The 19381-nt window shown below is 37.8% G+C and overlaps 1 protein-coding gene across 3 annotated transcripts in view; it reads right to left on the minus strand.

The window, feature by feature from the left end:
* The window catches only part of LOC127852855 (acetyl-CoA carboxylase-like), a 147776-nt gene that overhangs the window by 4384 nt on the left and 124011 nt on the right, over positions 1-19381 (minus strand). For all 3 annotated transcript variants that reach the window (XM_052386865.1, XM_052386864.1, XM_052386863.1), the window contains 12 exons: positions 18712-18849; positions 17619-17739; positions 14334-14431; positions 12003-12113; positions 10302-10445; positions 9331-9451; positions 8204-8397; positions 7372-7507; positions 6102-6279; positions 4389-4554; positions 2764-2865; positions 1045-1215 (listed from right to left, as the gene is read on the minus strand). In XM_052386865.1, coding sequence (XP_052242825.1) covers positions 1045-1215; positions 2764-2865; positions 4389-4554; positions 6102-6279; positions 7372-7507; positions 8204-8397; positions 9331-9451; positions 10302-10445; positions 12003-12113; positions 14334-14431; positions 17619-17739; positions 18712-18849 — 1680 coding nt within the window. The remainder of the gene's footprint in view (positions 1-1044; positions 1216-2763; positions 2866-4388; positions 4555-6101; positions 6280-7371; positions 7508-8203; positions 8398-9330; positions 9452-10301; positions 10446-12002; positions 12114-14333; positions 14432-17618; positions 17740-18711; positions 18850-19381) is intronic.

Raw genomic sequence — 19381 nt, forward strand, 5'->3', positions numbered from 1 at the left:
AAAAAAAGCAACAGGGACAGGGATCAGTACTTTGGTAAGTGTAGAAATTAGACAGGGATTGCTTCAGAATGATGGTTACCATGGAAATGAGACAGGGATTGAGTCAGAATTAAGGTTACCATGGAAATGAGACCTAAAGAATGGTGATTATTATGGAAATGAGACAGACTTAGAATGCTGGTTAGCACAGATTGAGAAAGGTTCACAGGAAGAATGGTTGTTACCATGGAAATAAGAAAGGCATAGGATAAGAATGGTGGTTACTTTGACAATGAGACATGGAGCTGAGAAACCATGGAAATGAGACAGAGGTAGGGTAAAAAGTTCAAATAGTTTTGTTCATGTTTATTTTTTATAAATTATATTGCATAATTATAAACTTCTAAGGACTTTGTGCTTTTATTCTAATTATATTCTGAAATAAAAAATATAGCATTAAAAATAAATGAATTTATAAACAAAAATTATGCAATAACAGCCTGCTTTCCTTCTTATTATATTATCCCTGTCTACAAACATTAACTGTCCCCTTGCCTGCCCTTCCTCCTGTCTACATACATTGACAAGCCCTAGTCCTACACAAACCAGCAACTTAGCATAGAGTTGATCTCCCCCCTCTACATACATTGACCCCCCACCTGTCTACGTCCATTGACCCCCCACCTGTCTACGTCCATTGACCCCCCACCTGTCTACGTCCATTGACCCCCAACCTGTCTACGTCCATTGACCCCCAACCTGTCTACGTCCATTGACCCCCCACCTGTCTACGTCCAATGACCCCACCTGTCTACGTCCATTGACCCCCCCACCTGTCTACGTCCATTGACCCCCCACCTGTCTACGTCCATTGACCCCCCACCTGTCTACGTCCATTGACCCCCCACCTGTCTACGTCCATTGAACCCCCACCTGTCTACGTCCATTGACCCCACCTGTCTACGTCCATTGACCCCCCACCTGTCTACGTCAATTGACCCCCCACCTGTCTACGTCCATTGACCCCCCACCTGTCTACGTCCATTGACCCCCATATCTACGTACATTGACAGTGCCCTTGTCCTCCACAAACCAGCGACTCAGCATGGAGTTGATCTCCCCGTCTGTCTTCTCCTCTGTGTACTGGCGCAACTTCCTCTTTACACTCGACTCCAGCAGGCGACGACGGAGACGCCAGTAAAAGAACTTGCGACTCCTCCTCCACTCTAGAACACTCTGCAGATGGAATGATAACATTTTGTGACAAACATAATGACATTAAATACTGTGGCAAACCAAAGAAAATGTAAATACATTGCACCTAACATTTAACATATTGTCATGAATGCGATGTACAATGTACACGTGCTATATATGTTCTGCTGCTCAAGTTAGTTAACCAAACACTCTGGAAATAAAAGTGTTGTAAAATGCAAACCAATATATTTATTCCATTTATATTTTTATTTAATCATAACACTGTGGTTATGAAAGTGATGTAAAATTCAAACCAATATATATTCCATCTATACAACTATTTAACTAAAGAATGTGGTAATGATAGTGATGTAAAATGTAAACCTATATATTTCCCATCTGCACAATTATTTAACCAAACACTTTGGTAATGAAAGTCATGTAAAATGCAAACCAATATATATTCCATTAATTAATTAATTTAACCAAATACTATAGCAAACAAAAAATGCAAACCAATTTATATTGCATATATTTTAGATTTTCAAATTCAACCAAATTCCTTAGTAAATTGTGTCATTCAAAGTCCAGTACATGTTTAATATAAACAATTTTTTTACAATTCACAAGATATAAACTACAACTTAGTATATGCTGCTTATTCATAAATATTATTGAAAACAGAAAATTGAGAATTTTATACAGAGACTTTGATTTGAAATGTTAAACTATGTATTATTTATATTGGGCCTCATGAGTTTTGTGAAATACCCAACTAACCCTTAAAATATTCCTGCATTGATTTTTAGGGCTAATTTTGCACCTATATTGGTCCCATTCCCCTGCATAAAAGGCAAATATGTTTTCCTTATACTACCCTAAAAATTCTCCTAAGTTTTAAAAATATTATTGTAAAAATTTTAATCCAGATATTTCATAAGAAAACATCTGATCATAATCTCATTAGCGATTGTATTCAAGCATTTGATTAATGGTTTTTAATTAAGTACCATTAAAACTGTTAATCATGCTTATCTGAACAAGAGCTGTCACCATGGGGTGACATATGCCCCCTATAAACGCTTTGATAGAAATTATGAGCATTTTTCGAAACCTTAACGCAGATTTCAAACCTAAATGCGGACCCTAAGTTCAAGGTCAAGGTCACAGGGGTAAAAAATTTGTGTGCGTATGGAAAGGCCTTGTCCATATACAGATGCATACCAAATATGAAGGTTACATCTAAAGCGACATAGAAGTTATGAGCATTTTTCGAAACCTAAACACAAAGTTTGACAGACAGACAGATGGACAGACGGACGGACAAACAGTGTGATCACTATATGCCCTCCTTTTATGCCCCTTGTCATAAAATTTCTCATAAACAGTGCCCCAACCTTAAAGGTGAAAACAAAACACTCCTGAATAAGGAACAAAAAATTCCTGGAAGAATGAGATGCATATGTAGATACCCCTTCAGTTGTCATGATGCAGTAACTATTGGATTTCTCTTACACTTTATACAATATCTGTTGAAAATATCAATTTCCAAAATCTGTTTTAAGAGCGCAAGGTATGAGTACGTACCGAGATGACCGACATTTCCTCCATGCGCCCTGGCGTGTCGTGCAGATCAGCAAAGTATATGGCCACCTGGTGATACATGGGCATCAGGGATTCTTCACGTGCCTGTAATGGGGTAGAGAGAATAGGAAGCTTAAACCCTTTTACTGGTACACCCAGGTACACATTGGCATAACACTAAGAAACTGATGAGGAGCACACAGCTTAAAACCTGAACACACTGCGAGTCACTCGCAGGCTGGACTGATTTAACCCTTGACCATTTGGATACGTTATTAACCCTTTACCACTGAGATATGTATTTAACCCTTTACCACTTAGATATGTATTTAACCCTTTACCACTAAGATATGTATTTAACCCTTTACCACTTAGATATGTATTTAACCCTTTACCACTTAGATATGTATTTAACCCTTTACCACTTAGATATGTATTTAACCCTTTACCACTTGGGTACGTTATTAACCCTTTACCACTGAGATATGTATTTAACCCTTTACCACTTAGATACTTATTTAACCCTTTACCACTGAGATATGTATTTAACCCTTTACCACTGAGATATGTATTTAACCCTTTACCACTTAGATATGTATTTAACCCTTTACCACTGAGATATGTATTTAACCCTTTACCACTGAGATATGTATTTAACCCTTTACCACTGAGATGTGTATTTAACCCTTAACCACTTAGATATGTATTTAACCCTTTACCACTTAGATATGTATTTAACCCTTTACCACTTAGATACATATTTTGACGCATGTGTAGTCATTTAGAAAGAGAAATTTAATTAAATACCTTTCTTACTAGATTTTCAACCCATAGATACTGATGAGTAGCAATCAGCATAAAACCTGAACAGACTGCGAGTTACTCGCAGGCTGTTCTGGTTTTATGCTTTTTGCACTTAGCCATTTTCACTTTAGTTGAGTGGGAGAGGGTTATGCTTGTGGCATAATTTCCTTACAGCTCAGATAATGATAAATAGTCCATTCATATGCATCAACAAGTTCAATGATTACTTAGCAGTGATTTTTAACCTTCTTTATAAAGTACCTGTAAAAGGTACTTTTGCTAATGAGGAAAAACTACAAATTTCCCAATTGCGGTCTGAACAATTCCAACAATGAAGGAAATTTCGTATTATTTTTCCAAGATTGTATTATCTGCTTGTGAACTAATGAAATGATGCCTTGAGCTGAACATTTCAAGCCAAAATGCATGTAAACGAATATTTGAATTGGATTGTGCCATTTATACCAAGGTAAGACCCATAATTCCCAATCTGAAGATTTTATTGCGCTAATTGTCCTAGTTTTAGGGATTTTTTTGCAAATTTTTCCCAATTGCTACAGTACCAGTACTTTTCCCAAATTGGGCAAACAAAATCGCTGCTTACACGCAAAATTATTTGACTAGTAAAGGTGCAATATTCACAGATGACAGTTACACAATATGCAAATAAAATCAAAGCATAGGGCATGGATTTTATAAACAACATTCAAGTTTTACAAACAAAATAATTTCTAAAATTCTATAACAATACTCAATAGTTACTATGTAATCATCTTTGGACTGAAACCTCATCATCTTAATGCAGTTGTTATGTAAAAGCTTACCTTGAGCTCAGTTTCCAGCGCTGATTTCTCATCCAGGGTCAGCTGGGAGTTTGCTAGTTCCTCAGACAGCTGCCTGCAGGCCGGGTCCACACGCCGCATAGTCTTCTGTAGGTCTGGCTTACGGAACTTGATCTCTACTGTACCTTCCGGCTCCAACACTCCTCCCCTGAAATAGGAAACATGCGGTCAAGTATGGCTGCCGCACCAACATGCACATTTGAGCCTTGATCTTGGGGAAAATGGGCTTAATGAAGTCCGGGCAGGGTCATCAGGGATTACACATTCCACTTTTATGGTATTTGTCTTTTTAATTAAGTCTCTTCTAAGCAAATAGACAATTTTAGGTGAAAGTGGAATGCACAGGCTAATCTGGGACGACACTTCATGCATAGTTTCTCCAGAGCGAGGTTTCTTTTATTAACATCCAATAAAATATTGTTAATACTATTCATTTATAACAGCTATGTCCTACATTTTCTAACATCTCTGCAATCATTCATCTGCTCCATTCAAAGGGAAACAACCCAAGAACACTAGGCAGGAAAGTGTCTAGCACATTTTACGTTCATGGTGATAACATTTGAAAATTCATTCGCTTCACAAATTTGTAACATTTTATCTCACTGACCAACCAATAAACTTACGGGCAGAGTGACTTGAATATATATACCTTTAAACTTTGTTAGCGGGGATTTGATAAGTAGTTATTTTAATTATCAAATTATTTTAATTATCAAGTTAATCTACTCACAACCTTATTTCATTCACATAGAATCAAACTTTAATTGAACGTCCAGGAACAAACAACAAATGGAACACTTCAAACAAGGAGATAATCCTACCTCTGCTCAATAGCCTATTTCTAATTAGGTCTTGCCAGTATTAACCATGTTATACACATTTGCAGTTTAAAGGCAGGACCAAAGTTAAAAAGGGAAACATATCAAAACCCATATGAGCAAACCATGATGCAACAGCGTCTTAGCTTATTTAATTGAGTGACAATTAGTGATTAAACAATTTATATATCCATTCTTACCTGTCTCCAATTCAAGTAGGGTAGTTCTCAATTTCTGACCCTAAGAGCATGCACTTTATAGCTGTAACTTGCTTAGATTACCTGAGAACATGCACTTTATAGCTGTAACCTGCTTAGATCACCTGAGAACATGCACTTTATAGCTGTAACCTGCTTAGATCACCTGAGAACATGCACTTTATAGCTGTAACCTGCTTAGATCACCTGAGAACATGCACTTTATAGCTGTAACCTGCTTAGATCACCTGAGAACATGCACTTTATAGCTGTAACCTGCTTAGATCACCTAAGAACATGCACTTTATAGCTGTAACCTGCTTAGATCACCTGAGAACATGCACTTTATAGCTGTAACCTGCTTAGATCACCTAAGAACATGCACTTTATAGCTGTAACCTGCTTAGATCACCTGAGCTTTCCCATGAACATTTTGAGTACATTAACTGGCAGCAGTGAAATGACATGAAACTATGTTTAAAAGAAAATACACCCAATTAAATTTTGGCCAATGTAATGTAAATAGAATAGCACATCAATTTTAGTTGGACTTGATTTATCAACCTTCAAAAAAGCAAGAATAAAAATAACAACAACAAATCAATAATAAATAAAAGGTAACAGTAAGCGATGACGTAATTATGAACAATTCCAAGCCCATATCTATAATGTGTTACCTGCTGAGCTGATCTGCAAACATCTCCATGTGGTTTGGGTTGATGGTTGGATCCACAACCACCCAGGCCCCGCCCCTCAGTTCTCCGTACGGCGGGATGTAGATCATCACCGGCTGCTCGTACTCGCGCAGGGCGTCAACGATGTAAGCCCCAAACTTGAGCACCTGGTCATACATGTCTGTAAACAAAACAAACAGAAGAACAATGATTTGAGCAGGCTCTGTGAAAAGGGGGTTAAATTCATGTGTGAAAAGTGTTGTCCCAGGCTAATCAGGGACTACACTTTTTGCTATGAAGAGAATTTCTTTTTAGAAAAGTGGAAAGTGTCGTCCCTGATTAACGTGTGCAGACTGCCAGATTAATCTCAGAGGACTCTTTACGCACATGCATTAAACCCCTTTTTAACAGAGCACGGCCCAACACATTTCGCGGTTACCTGTTAACTAATGATAAATGTTTTTTAGCTGTTCAAATTGTCATAAATGGTTTGCAACAAAACAAACAGTGCATTTTATTAATGGCAATGAGAAACTCTCTAACCTATTAAAAATTTAATGTTTATTCTTGACCAAAACATACCTGGCAATATAACAATATGCTCATTATACATAGGAAAATAATGTTACCTGTAACAAATAGTGAATAAAATTTATGTTGTTCATTGGAATGATGGAATCAGTAACCAAAGGGGGTTTGAATCTTAGTTGTACACATGCTTATTACAAAATGTACATTATTTCCAAGAGCACATGAATATAATCTTGAGAAATGATTGCAAACATGTTAAAACAAATTCCAGCAAAGCAATCAACTGTAAGATTTCATAAATAGTGTTTTAAGAACAGTCAGTATTATAGCAAGTAAGACATTCATAGTAAAGTCAACATAGCAAAAATTAAGTACATATATTAATGCATACATTTTTATAAAAATACGCAAAATAATTTTTTTTTTTTTTTTTTTCAATGCCACTATTACGCTAGTGGATACTTCATTTTAACAGAGATACATATATTGGGTTTGTAAATCACTTTGCTGAATGCTAATTAACATATTATAAATCAAGGCAAAAACAAGAAAAAAATCAGAACAGGACTGTAGGCCACGTAAGAAGCATTAACTCGTATACAACTAGCGTGCTTTGTTACATTCAAGCATCACATTGCAACAGTTCCAGTCTAACTCTACTATACATTTCATGCCAACCAAGAACATATAAAGAAGTTTTTGTAGTTTCACATTTACCTGTCTCAGTGCCACTGTATCGTACCTTTCATGCCACCAGAGAAGCCTCTCCAGTTAGCAAACACAATGAGAGGGAGCTCCTCCTTGTTGAAGTCTTGTATGGCCTGAGCCGTCTTAAATGCTGAGTCAGGGAACCACACCTGCCCTGCCTGCTGGATCACCTGGGGAGGGGGGGAGGGGCAAAGGGTTTAGCATGAGGGCAGGGTACACATGAGCCGCGTTCTGGGAAAATGGGGCTTAATGCATATACGTAAAGCGTCGCCCTAGATTAGCTTTTGCAGCCTGCACAGGCTGATCAGGGACGACACTTTCTGCATTGACTTGATTTTCGTTTGGAAAATACTTCCTCTTAAGGAAAAAGTCCATAAAAGTTCAAAGTGTCATCCCTGATTAGCCTGTGCTAATTGCACTTTACGCATGTGCATTAAGCCCAATTTTCCCAGAGCGAGGCTCAAATAGTCATACACCTCATTATTGAATATTGATTCAGGCAGATGTTTGAAATTAAAAGCAATTTTGTAAGGATATATAAAAAAACTGAATGCACAAACAATGGTAAACACGGGCTGGCTTTAAAAAAACTCACTATAACTACATGGAAAACAAAGAGTAGAAAACAGAATCAATTGAATGCGCACACTGGATACAATACTATTACAATGCACAAGTAAATATATACCAACTGTTCTTCATTATTGACTTATTATATAGATAATTGACTTGTATTACATCTATAGAATACTTTATATGCTTGCATTAGATTATTGTCTTATTTTTCACATTGTATTTGTATTTGATTGAAATCTTGAAATAAAATGTAAAACAAAAAGTATTCTCCACAATAAATGTCTCCACACCTTTGCCTCGGAGTCAGAATTTGCCGGGTCAGCTGGCACCATCAGCTCTACGGTCCTGGTCTCCACGGCAACCACGCCCACAGGAACTCCCCCTAGACGCGCCCGTCCCACCACCACAGTCTGTGCCCAGGGCTGTAGGATCTCACAGAACGAGTCCTTGTCAAAGAAACCACTCTGCCACTCTCCCCGCCTCTCTGAAAATAGCAACAGTGAGAGCAGCTTTATTGGCAAACTTGGCATAATGCATGTGCATTACGTGTCGCCCCAGATTAGCCTGTGCAGTCCTTGCCAAAGAAACCGCTCTGCCACTTGTCCCGCCTCTCTGGAAAAAGCAGGCCCAACAGCCCTGTTATCAATTCTAGTCACTAGTAAATGACACTGTTACTGGAGGAAAAAGTTTTTGTGCAATAAGCAATAAACTGACATAAAACTGTTGCTGTTATTCAGTTCTTTGTTTTTTTGGAAAGGTTCAAGTTAGATAAAAGTAAACATGTAATTAAGTGATTCAAAGTGTCCACGAAATAATGCAGTACAAGTGGTATCTTAGTGATAAGAACAGCTTACAAATTAAAGCTTAAGACATGACGTTGAAGATCTTGAAATCTGTATAGGTTTTATCCATTTATAAAGTTTTAATACATGATGAAAACATCAACGTCAATCTTGTACTTGAAAGCCAAACACATATGGTTACCATGGTAACCCACCTGGCTGTGGTCTGCCATAAGAGCAGGGTTCTTGGAAAACTACCGTAGGCATAATGCATGTGCGTCCAGTGTTGTGCAGTCCGCAGAGGCAAACCTGGGACGACACTTTCCACTTGTATGGATTGTTTTGTTTATGGGAAGACTTGACATGGCAAATATCCAATTTGAGCAGAAAGTGTCGTGCTTTATTAGCCTTTTCTATCAATTCCAGTCACTTTTACAAACTTTTCAACTGAATGAATAAGTATTTTTAAGCAATAAGCAGCATTATTTTTATATATTGCTGTTTATCAGTTGTTTATTTTTTGGGAAGGTTCGGGTTAGAGGCTTCTACCCTCCTGGGTGTGGCCTGCCTGCCAGCCCCATAACATAAAGGGCTACTCACATGTGTGTGGTCCATAGACACAAGGGGTTACTAACCTGGGTGTGGTCTGCCAGCCAGCATCCATCGTGGGTCGTACGGAGCCTTGGTGGGCATGAAGTCCACATCTCTCTCTACGGGGTCACACATGGGCAGTATGGGCAAGGGACCTCCATGATGCTGTTGAATACAAAGGGGAAAGGTAGGTTACAAGCTGAGATAGGTGTGACAGATCATGCAACGAACATTTCATAGAATATGCCTTGTAAATTACAAAGCAGTGACAGATCAACGTAACATAATTTTGATTTAATTATACTTGGTTATACTTGAACATGTGCACTGGTAGTTTCCAGAGTTACTTGTTCAAAAGGCATTAAGCCAATGGACATGCATTTATAATTCCAGGTAAATAGGTGTGATAACAGTGACAGATCATGCAACAAGAATGTCATTGGATAGTCCTACTTAATGGCACAGATGTGTGTAAGATCATGCAAAAAATCTCAGCGAACTAAAAAAAAAGTTCATTTGCCGTCCAAAAAATTTCATCAACTTTGTTCCAAAAAAGCATTTTCTGAAAGTAAAGAAATAAAATTAGCACTGAAACTGAATATTTCAGCAACAAGGCATCTATTTTAATTGGGATAGTGCAATTAAGTACCAAACAATGAAACAAACAATTATTCCCAACCTGATTTTTCAGCGCAAATTAACTCATAGGTTTTTTGTGATAATTTTTCCCAATTGCGGCAATCATGTCAATTTTACCAACTGGGCGAATCAGGAATCACAGAATCTTACTTACAGCAGGTACATATGCCAGTGTAGACTGGTTTACTTACAGAAGGTACATATGCCAGCATAGACTGGTTTACTTACAGCAGGTACATATTCCAGGGTAGACTGGTTTACTTACAGCAGGTACATATGCCAGGATAGACTGGTATACTTAAAGCAGGTACATATGCAAGGGTAGACTGCTTTAATTACAGAAGGTACATATGCCAGCGTAGACTGGTTTACTTACAGAAGGTACATATGAAAGGGTGTGTAGTATCTTGTAGACCCCCTCCAAGTCATCGTGTGCCGTGGCATGGGAGACCCCGTTGTTGTGCATGATCTGGATGCCTCCCAGTTGGTTGTTACTGGTGTACACCTCACGTCCTAGCACCTGCAAGCAAAACAATGTTAGCTCATATACAGCAAGTGTTAAAACAAGAGCACCGCATAACGGGTGCCAACGCTCGGCTGCGAAAGCTTGTCAGAATTCATTTTTTTTAGAGGTCACAGTGACCTTGACCTTTGACTCAGTGACCCAAAATAGGGTGTCGCATGTAGAACTCATCAAGGTGCATCTACATATGAAGTTTCAAAGTTGTAGGTGGAAGCACTTTGATTTTAGAGCCAATGTTAAGGTTTTAGCAGGACGCCTACGAAGGACAGCTTACGCGGACGGTTAGCTGGCTATGACTATACCTCGGGTTTTCTCCGAAAACACCCGAGCTAATAACATTCTGGTTTAAATTTTACAGCAGTGATGCATTGAACAAGAAGAAATAATTTATAAACCAGAGGTAAAACAATATAAATTATTCTCTGCTCAAAAGTTTACAAAGATCAATAACATTTTACATTGAAATTTCATCAAGACATGTGGATTTATTCACAGCAAAACAAGCGGGTTGGGCATACCATGTTATCACTAGAGGTCCACAGATTGGGGCATAAAAAGTATAAAAAGCCAGAAAATTTGTTAAGTATTACCAAATAGTAGGTATTCATTAGCTTTCAAATAGAAGTCCATTATATGAATAGCTATTGACTTGACAACAAATGAATAGCTTTTGAAAAACTCTAAATTAGCTAAGGAAAGACCTAGTGGTTGATATTGAATGATGTGATTAGATTTTGGCCATCTTTCAAATAATTTTTTACATAAATGAATACCTATACACCAAATTCTGAATAGTTACTGCTACTTATGAATTGCCATTTATTAACTTATAACAAGCTAATGATTGACTTAATCACATATAACAAGCTAATGATTGACTTAATCACATATAACAAGCTAATGATTGACTTCACATATAACAAGCTAATGATTGACTTAATCACATATAACAAGCTAATGATTGACTTAATCACATATAACAAGCTAATGATTGACTTAATCACATATAACAAGCTAATTATTGACTTAATCACATATAACAAGCTAATGATTGACTTAATCACATATCCATTAAGCAGATTTGAGATAGCCTTATTAAGCCTCCAGACCAAGTTGATTGGCATTCTGGCAAAACTGGGCTTAATGCTTAAGCAAAGTGTCCACAAAGGCTAATCAGGGAGGATACTAAGCTTTTTTGGAATGTTTTGTTTAAAGGAATTTTCTATTTAACAAAAAACAATTCTAGGAGGAGAGTGTATTCCCTAATTAGCCTGCACAGGCTTATCTGGGAAGGTACTTACACATTTGCGTCTTGTTCTGAGAAACACTTTCCGCTTTTATGGTATTTTTAGTTTGAAGGAAGTCCCTTCTAACCGAAAACCAAGTTTAAGCAGAAAGTTTCGTCCCTGATTAGCCTGTGCTGACTGCACAGGCTAATCTGGGACGACACTTTACGCACATGAATAAAGCCCAGTTTTCTCAGAACAAGACACATTTACATTAAACAACATTTTTCCAGAACAAGGCTCAAATTAGTTTCTAGCCTGTACTTACCTTGTTAAGTGCTGCAGCTCCAGTGAGGATGATGTGAGAGTTTTCAACCTGAACAATACGCTGACCCAGTCTAACAAGGTATGCACCGATACCTATAGCACGGCATGTTACCTGGGAAACAGAAATGTATAATACAGTATAGATAGACAGATACTATGACCTTGTTGCACCAGGTACGCACCAATACCAATAACACGGCATGTTACCTGGCAAACAGAAATGTATAATACAGAATAGATACATAGATACGCTGCTCCACTTGCACCAGGTATACACCATACCTATAGCATGGCATGGATATATCTACGTAATTCTTTCGCATGACACACCGTCCAATGATTGTGAAAAAATGTACCGAGTAATTGTAAAGTCTCACAATAAATGAATAAGTTATGGCCCGGACAAGCTCATTTATGGGCAACTCCAAATGTGACCTTGACCTTGGAGATATCGACATACTTCTTTCGCATGAAACACCATCCCATTATGGTGAACAAATTTACCTTAGAGAAAAATGCCCCGCCCACTGGCGGCCATGTTTTTTCATCGATCCCGACCATTTTCAAACTCGTCCAAGATATCAATAAAACCAATGTTTTGACTAACTTCCATGATGATTGGGCAAAAATTGTGACTTCTAGAGTGTTTACAAGGTTTCTCTATAGCCAAATAGGGAAAACTGCCACTATATACATATATAGAAAAATGCTCCACCCACTGGCGGCCATGTTTTTTCACCGATCCTGACCATTTTTGAACTCGTCAGAGATATCAATAAAACCAATGTTTTGACCAACTTCCATGATGATTGGGCAAAAATTGTGACTTCTAGAGTGTTTACAAGGTTTCTCTATAGCCAAATAGGGAAAACTGCCACTACATACATATATAAAAAAATGCCCCGCCCACTTCAAATTATGAATCAAATCTGATCATAAATAAATAAGTTGTGGCAATTTAATTAAAATTTATTAATTTGACCTTGAGAGTCAAGGTCATTCGAAGGTCAAGGTCAAAGTCAACTTGCTAGGTACAGTACCCTCATGATAGTTAGAAAGTATTTGAAGTTTAAAAGCAATAGCCTTGATACTTTAGAAGTAAGGTGGATCTAAACACACAATTTAACAAAATATTCTTTGACATTCTAAGTTACTAAGACAAAATGGGCTATGATTCCATTATGCCAACCAGAGTTATGCAACTTGCCCTGTACAGTCCCCTTACGATAGTTAGCGAGTTTGAAAGCAATAGCTATGATACTTATGGAGTAAAATGGACCATAACACAAAACTTAACAAAATGTTAAATTATCTAAGTATAAAAGGGGCCATAATTCTGTCAAAATGCCAGTCAGAGATACATAACTTTGCCCGCAAAGTCCTCTTATGATAGTTAGTAAGTGTTGCAAGTATGAAAGCAATAGCTTTGATACTTTAGGAATATAGTGAACCTAAACACAAAACTTAACCGAATTTTCAATTTTTATAAGTATAGAAAGGGAACATTATTCTAACAAAATGCTTGATACAGTTGTCTGGTCTTGTTTATAGATTGGGGTCATGTTGGTAGAGAAGTATGCAAAATATAAAAGCAATATGACAAGGTACATAGAAAATATTTGAGGTGGTACGCAAACTTTAACATAGATTTATCAATAATATGCATATTCTAAGTGACAAAAGGGCCATAATTCTTACAAAATGCTTGATACATTTGCCTTCTCTTGTTTATAGGTTGGGGTCATGTTGGTAAAGAAGTATGCAAAATATAAAAGCAATATGTCAAATATTTTAGGCGGTACTCAAACTTTAACATTCCAATGCTCACGCTCACGCTAACACTCACACCGACGCCGGGGTGAGTAGGATAGCTCCACTATATATATTTAATATATAATAGTCACCCTAAAAATGAATGCTTTAAGAAAATGGTGCATGAAGGCTACCTTGAAAGACTGAAGCTTGTAAATTGCATCATTTATAATTTCCCAAACGTCTCCATCATTTCTGACAAATATGTCAGCATTTTAATGGACTTTAATCATCAAGCATATATTGTCTTTTAATAACCATAGCCACTCATCCCAGATCCACATACCATATGGTCTGCATCATACAAAAATGGGGCTTATGCCATGTGGGGCTAGAGAAACTAGAGCCTAGAGCCTGCCCAGTGAGTTTAAAGTGGACAGGGTGTGTGACTTAATAGCAGACAGGGTAGCTCCAGACCAGACTGCGCAACTGCACAGGCTTGTCTGGAAATGCACTGGCTGAATTTGAATAAGACCTATCTTTGTGTGACACGGCTTATATCACATGATATATCACATACCAGGTTGATGGTGACGATGTCGTTATATGCCTGTGAGGTCTCGCCCGCTATCATGCCTGAACCTCGCAGGTTCTCAACGCCCAGGCCTTCTTCCTTCCCTGAAAAACACAACTAGGTCGTATAGATTCATGTCAAAAGATAAATAATATATACATTCTGTAGAATTAGGAGTTGAAGGTTATGTTAACTGTGTTTCTTTACGCAATATTCCATATAAATATATCTACATTTGAACAATATGTGTTTGTCTCCTGAATGATAATGTTTCAGGATGTTTATTTATTGCCATATTTAAAATATTCATCTGATACGTCTGTTATTAAAACCAAACAGGTGAATTGTTTCCTATTTTATATACTGTTTAGTGAATAAGATTCATCCTCATTTGTAATGTACCTGTAACTTCTGTGTAATAATCTAACAAGAGATGTGTTCTTCAGAAACACAATGACCCCTATTGCGCCGCTTTGAAATAAAAATATTTTTTTGACCTTTGACCTTGAAGGATGACCTTGACCTTGAACTTCAACCACTCAAAATGTGCAGCTTCATGAGAACGCTGCTTTGAAGTTATTTTTTTGACCTTTGACCTTGAAGGATGACCTTGACCTTGAACTTCCACCACTCAAAATGTGCAGCTTCATGAGAATGCTGCTTTGAAATTATAATATTTTTTTGACCTTTGACCTTGAAGGATGACCTTGACCTTGAACTTCCACCACTCAAAATGTGCAGCTTCAGGAGATACACATGCATGCCAAATATCAAGTTGCTATCTTTAATATTGAAAAAATTATGGTCAATGTTAAAGTTTTCGGACAGACATACGCCATATATTTGACATTTGACCTTGAAGGATGACCTTGACCTTCACCTTTCACCACTCAAAATTTTCAGCTTCATGAGATACACATGCATGCCAAATATCAAGTTGCAACTTTCAATATTTAAAAATTTATGGCCAATGTTAAAGTTTTTGGACGGACGGACAGACGCCATATATTAGACATTTGACCTTAAAGGATGACCTTGACCTTCACCTTTCACCACTCAAAATGTGCAGCTCCTTTAGATGCACATGCATGCCAAATATCAAGTTGCTATCTTCAATATTGAAAAAGTTATGGCCAATAATAAAGTTTTCGGACCGACAGACGACATATATTTGACATTTGACCTTGAAGGATGACCTTGACCTTCACCTTTCACCACTCAAAAGGTTCAGCTCCATGAGATACACATGCATGCCAAATATCAAGTTGCTATCTTCAATTGTGAAATATTTATGGCAAATGTTAAAGTTTTTGGACGGACGGACAGACACCATATATTAGACATTTGACCTTGAAGGATGACCTTGACCTTCACCTTTCACCACTCAAAATATGCAACTCCGTGAGATGCACATGCATGCCAAATATCAAGTTTCTATCTTCAATAATGCAAAAGTTATGGCCAACGTTGAAGTTTTTTTCTGGACGGACGGACAGACTGACATACACACATCCACACATACTGACATACTGACTGACGGACAGTTCAACTGCTATATGCCACCCTACCGGAGGCATAACAAGAGATTGGACTCAAGTTCAGTACAGGAACTTCTGAATTATTCACCAATCATGGTCAGAGTCTGAGTAATTAGTCACGTCTTTCTTGGCATTGTAACCACCAGAACATGCAACCTATTAAAACCTTGTTATACATTAATTGGTCTTACGCCATACGCGGCTGTCATAGATTAAGACCAGCCTGAACAGTTGCACAGTCTGGTCAGGAGTTACCCTGTCAGCTATAAAATCACGCAATGTTCAGTGGTATCATAACAAACAGCGTAACTCCTGACCAGACTGAGCAACTCAAAGGCACGTCTGGAGCTTTAATAGCCAACTAGGGCATAAGACTCTGTTTTGGCACACAAAACACTACAGACTTTTCACCTATGATATCTGTTATGATACCTATGATATATGTGAGCTTGCATATGATGTCTGTGATCTTACCTATGATGTCAGTGATCTTATCTATGATAACTGTGATCTTAACTATGATGTCTGTGATCTTTTCAATGACAACTGTGATCTTACCTATGATGTCTGTGATCTTACCAATGATATATGTGATCTTACCTATAATATCTGTGATCTTACCAATGATATATGTGATCTTACCTGTGATATCTGTGATCTTATTTATGATATCTGTGATCTAATCTATGATGTCTGTGATCTTACCTATGATATATGTGTTCTTACCTATGATGTCTATGATCTTACCTATGATGTATGTGATCTTACATATGATATATTTGATGTAACCTATGATAGTTGTGATCTTACCTATGATATATGTGATCTAGCCTATGATATCTGTGATCTTACCTATGATATCTGTGATCTCACCTATGATATCTGTGATCTTCCCAATGATATCTGTGCTCTTACCTATGATATATGTGATCTTACCTATGATGTATGTTATCTTACCTATGATATCTCTGATCTAACCTATCATATCTGTGATCTTAGCTATGATGTCTGTGATCTTATTTATGATGTCTGTGATCTTGCCTATGATGTCTGTGATCTTACCTATGCTATCTGTGATATTAGCTATGATGTATGTGATCTTACCTATGATGTATGTGATCTTACCTATGATATGTGATCCTACCTAATATGTTTGTGATCTTACCAATGATATATGTGATCTTACCTGTGATATCTGTGATCTTATTTATGATATCTGTGATCTAATCTATGATGTCTGTGATCTTACCTATGATATATGTGATCTAACCTATGATGTCTATGATCTTACCTATGATGTCTATGATCTTACCTATGATGTATGTGATCTTACCTATGATATCTGTGATCTTACCTATGATATCTGTGATCTCACCTATGATATCTGTGATCTTACCTATGATATCTGTGATCTTACCAATGATGTATGTGATCTTACCTATGATATCTGTGATCTTACTGATGATACCTGTGATCTTATCAATGATGTCTGTGATATTGCCTATGATGTCTGTGATCTTACCAATGATGTCTGTCATCTTACCTATGGTGTATGTGATCTTACCCATGATATTTGTGATCTTACCAATGATGTCTGTGATCTAACCTATGATATCTGTTATCTTTACTATGATATCTGTGATCTTACCTATGCTATCTGTGATCTTACCAATGATGTCTGTCATCTTACCTATGATATCTCTGATCTTACCTAAGATGTCTGTGATCATACCTATGATATTTGTGATCTTACCTATGATATCTGTGATCTTGTATCGGGCCTCTCCCTCATCCTCTATCAGCACGGCTCTCACAGAGTTGAAGGCTGCAACCTTCTTGAAGTCATCTGGACGCAGGTACAGGTACGAGAATCCCTGCAAACAGGTACACCCAACGTGAGAAAAGGATTGTTAGGGGTAGGCAATCCTTAAAACAGGCTTACCCATTGTGCAAACAGGAGCCTCCTTTCTAAACAACCAGACTTAATGCTTGTGCGTAAAGGGACCTTCCAGATTAGCCTGTGCAGAGAGAACAGGCTAGTCAGGGACAACACTTTCTGCTTGAACTGGATTTTTGTTAAGAAGAGACTTTTATGAAATGGAAAATATCTCATACTGAAAGTTTTGTCCCTAATTATCCTGCGCGGGCTGCTGACCTAGGATGACACTAAAGGCACATGCATTAAGCTCAGTTTTCCAAGAAGAGGCTGAAAGGATTATAGGGAAAAACACAAAACATAACTAGAAAAGATCTCAAGTTTTTTTCTCATTAACTAATCTTGATCCTGTGGGTCATTCACTGCAACCCTGAAGCGGTGTTTCACCTTCTCAGCCAGTCCTATCCTGTCAACCTACCTTATCTGGGTCTTGTGGTTCATTCCATTCTACAGGAACAGGTATTTCACCTTTTCAGCCAATCCTATCCTGTTTTACCTACCTTATGTGGGTCGTGTTGATGATTCCATTCAACATGAGCAGGCATTTCACCTTCTCAGCTAGACCTATCCTGTTTTACCTACCTTATCTGGATCCTGTGGACCATTCCATTCAACAGGAGCAGGTATTTCACCTTCTCAGCGAGACCTATCCTGTTTTACCTACCTTATCTGGATCCTGTGGACCATTCAATTCTTCAGGAGCAGGCATTTCACCTTCTCAGCCAGACCTATCCTGTTTTACCTACCTTATCTGGATCTTGTGGACCATTCCATTCAACAGGAACTGGTATTTCACCTTCTCAGCCAGACCTATCCTGTTTTACCTACCTTATCTAGATCCTGTGGACCATTCCATTCAACAGGAACAGGTATTTTACCTTCTCAGCCAAACCTATCCTGTTTTACCTACCTTATCTAGGTCCTGTGGATCATTCCATGCCACTCTGAACAGGTGTTTCACCTCCTCAGCCAGTCCTATACGGGCCCCACTGTTGGCTGAGATGTAGACCCGAGGCAGCCCTCCAGCCCTTGCCAGCTCAGAGGCTTTCTGTATAATACATTACAAGAGAATATCTTAACTGAAGCTGGCTTCATTTGATATAACTTGTATTTTTTGTACAAAATGCATTCAATCAAATTACATGTGAAATTTGGTATTGAATTAAAGTATGTCTAATACCAATAATTTCTTTTTTATTTTAAATAAATGCTGAGTGACAAAGAGGTTCCTGATAAAATCGTCAATCATGAAGGGTTCTCAAGAGTCACCAAAACCCACAGAAAAACTAATTTAAGAGTGTCCCTGTACGTCCAAGTTTTTTATACATAAATCAAATCAACCGACCAACAGACAAACAAACAGTGTGAATCCTGTACACCCACTGTCAAAATTTACCTGTGGGTGATTCACAGAATATGAGCCATGAAAAGGGAGTTTAATGCATGCGCAAAAAGTGTCATCCTAGATTAGCCTGTGAAGTCTGCACAGGCTTATCAGGGATGACACTTTCCACTTTCATTGTGTTCTTCGTTTAAGGGTACACTCTTCTTGATGAAAATCCAGTTTAGGCAGAAAGTGT

The sequence above is a fragment of the Dreissena polymorpha genome, chromosome 12 (genome assembly GCF_020536995.1).
Source record: "Dreissena polymorpha isolate Duluth1 chromosome 12, UMN_Dpol_1.0, whole genome shotgun sequence".
Taxonomy (NCBI): domain Eukaryota; kingdom Metazoa; phylum Mollusca; class Bivalvia; order Myida; family Dreissenidae; genus Dreissena; species Dreissena polymorpha.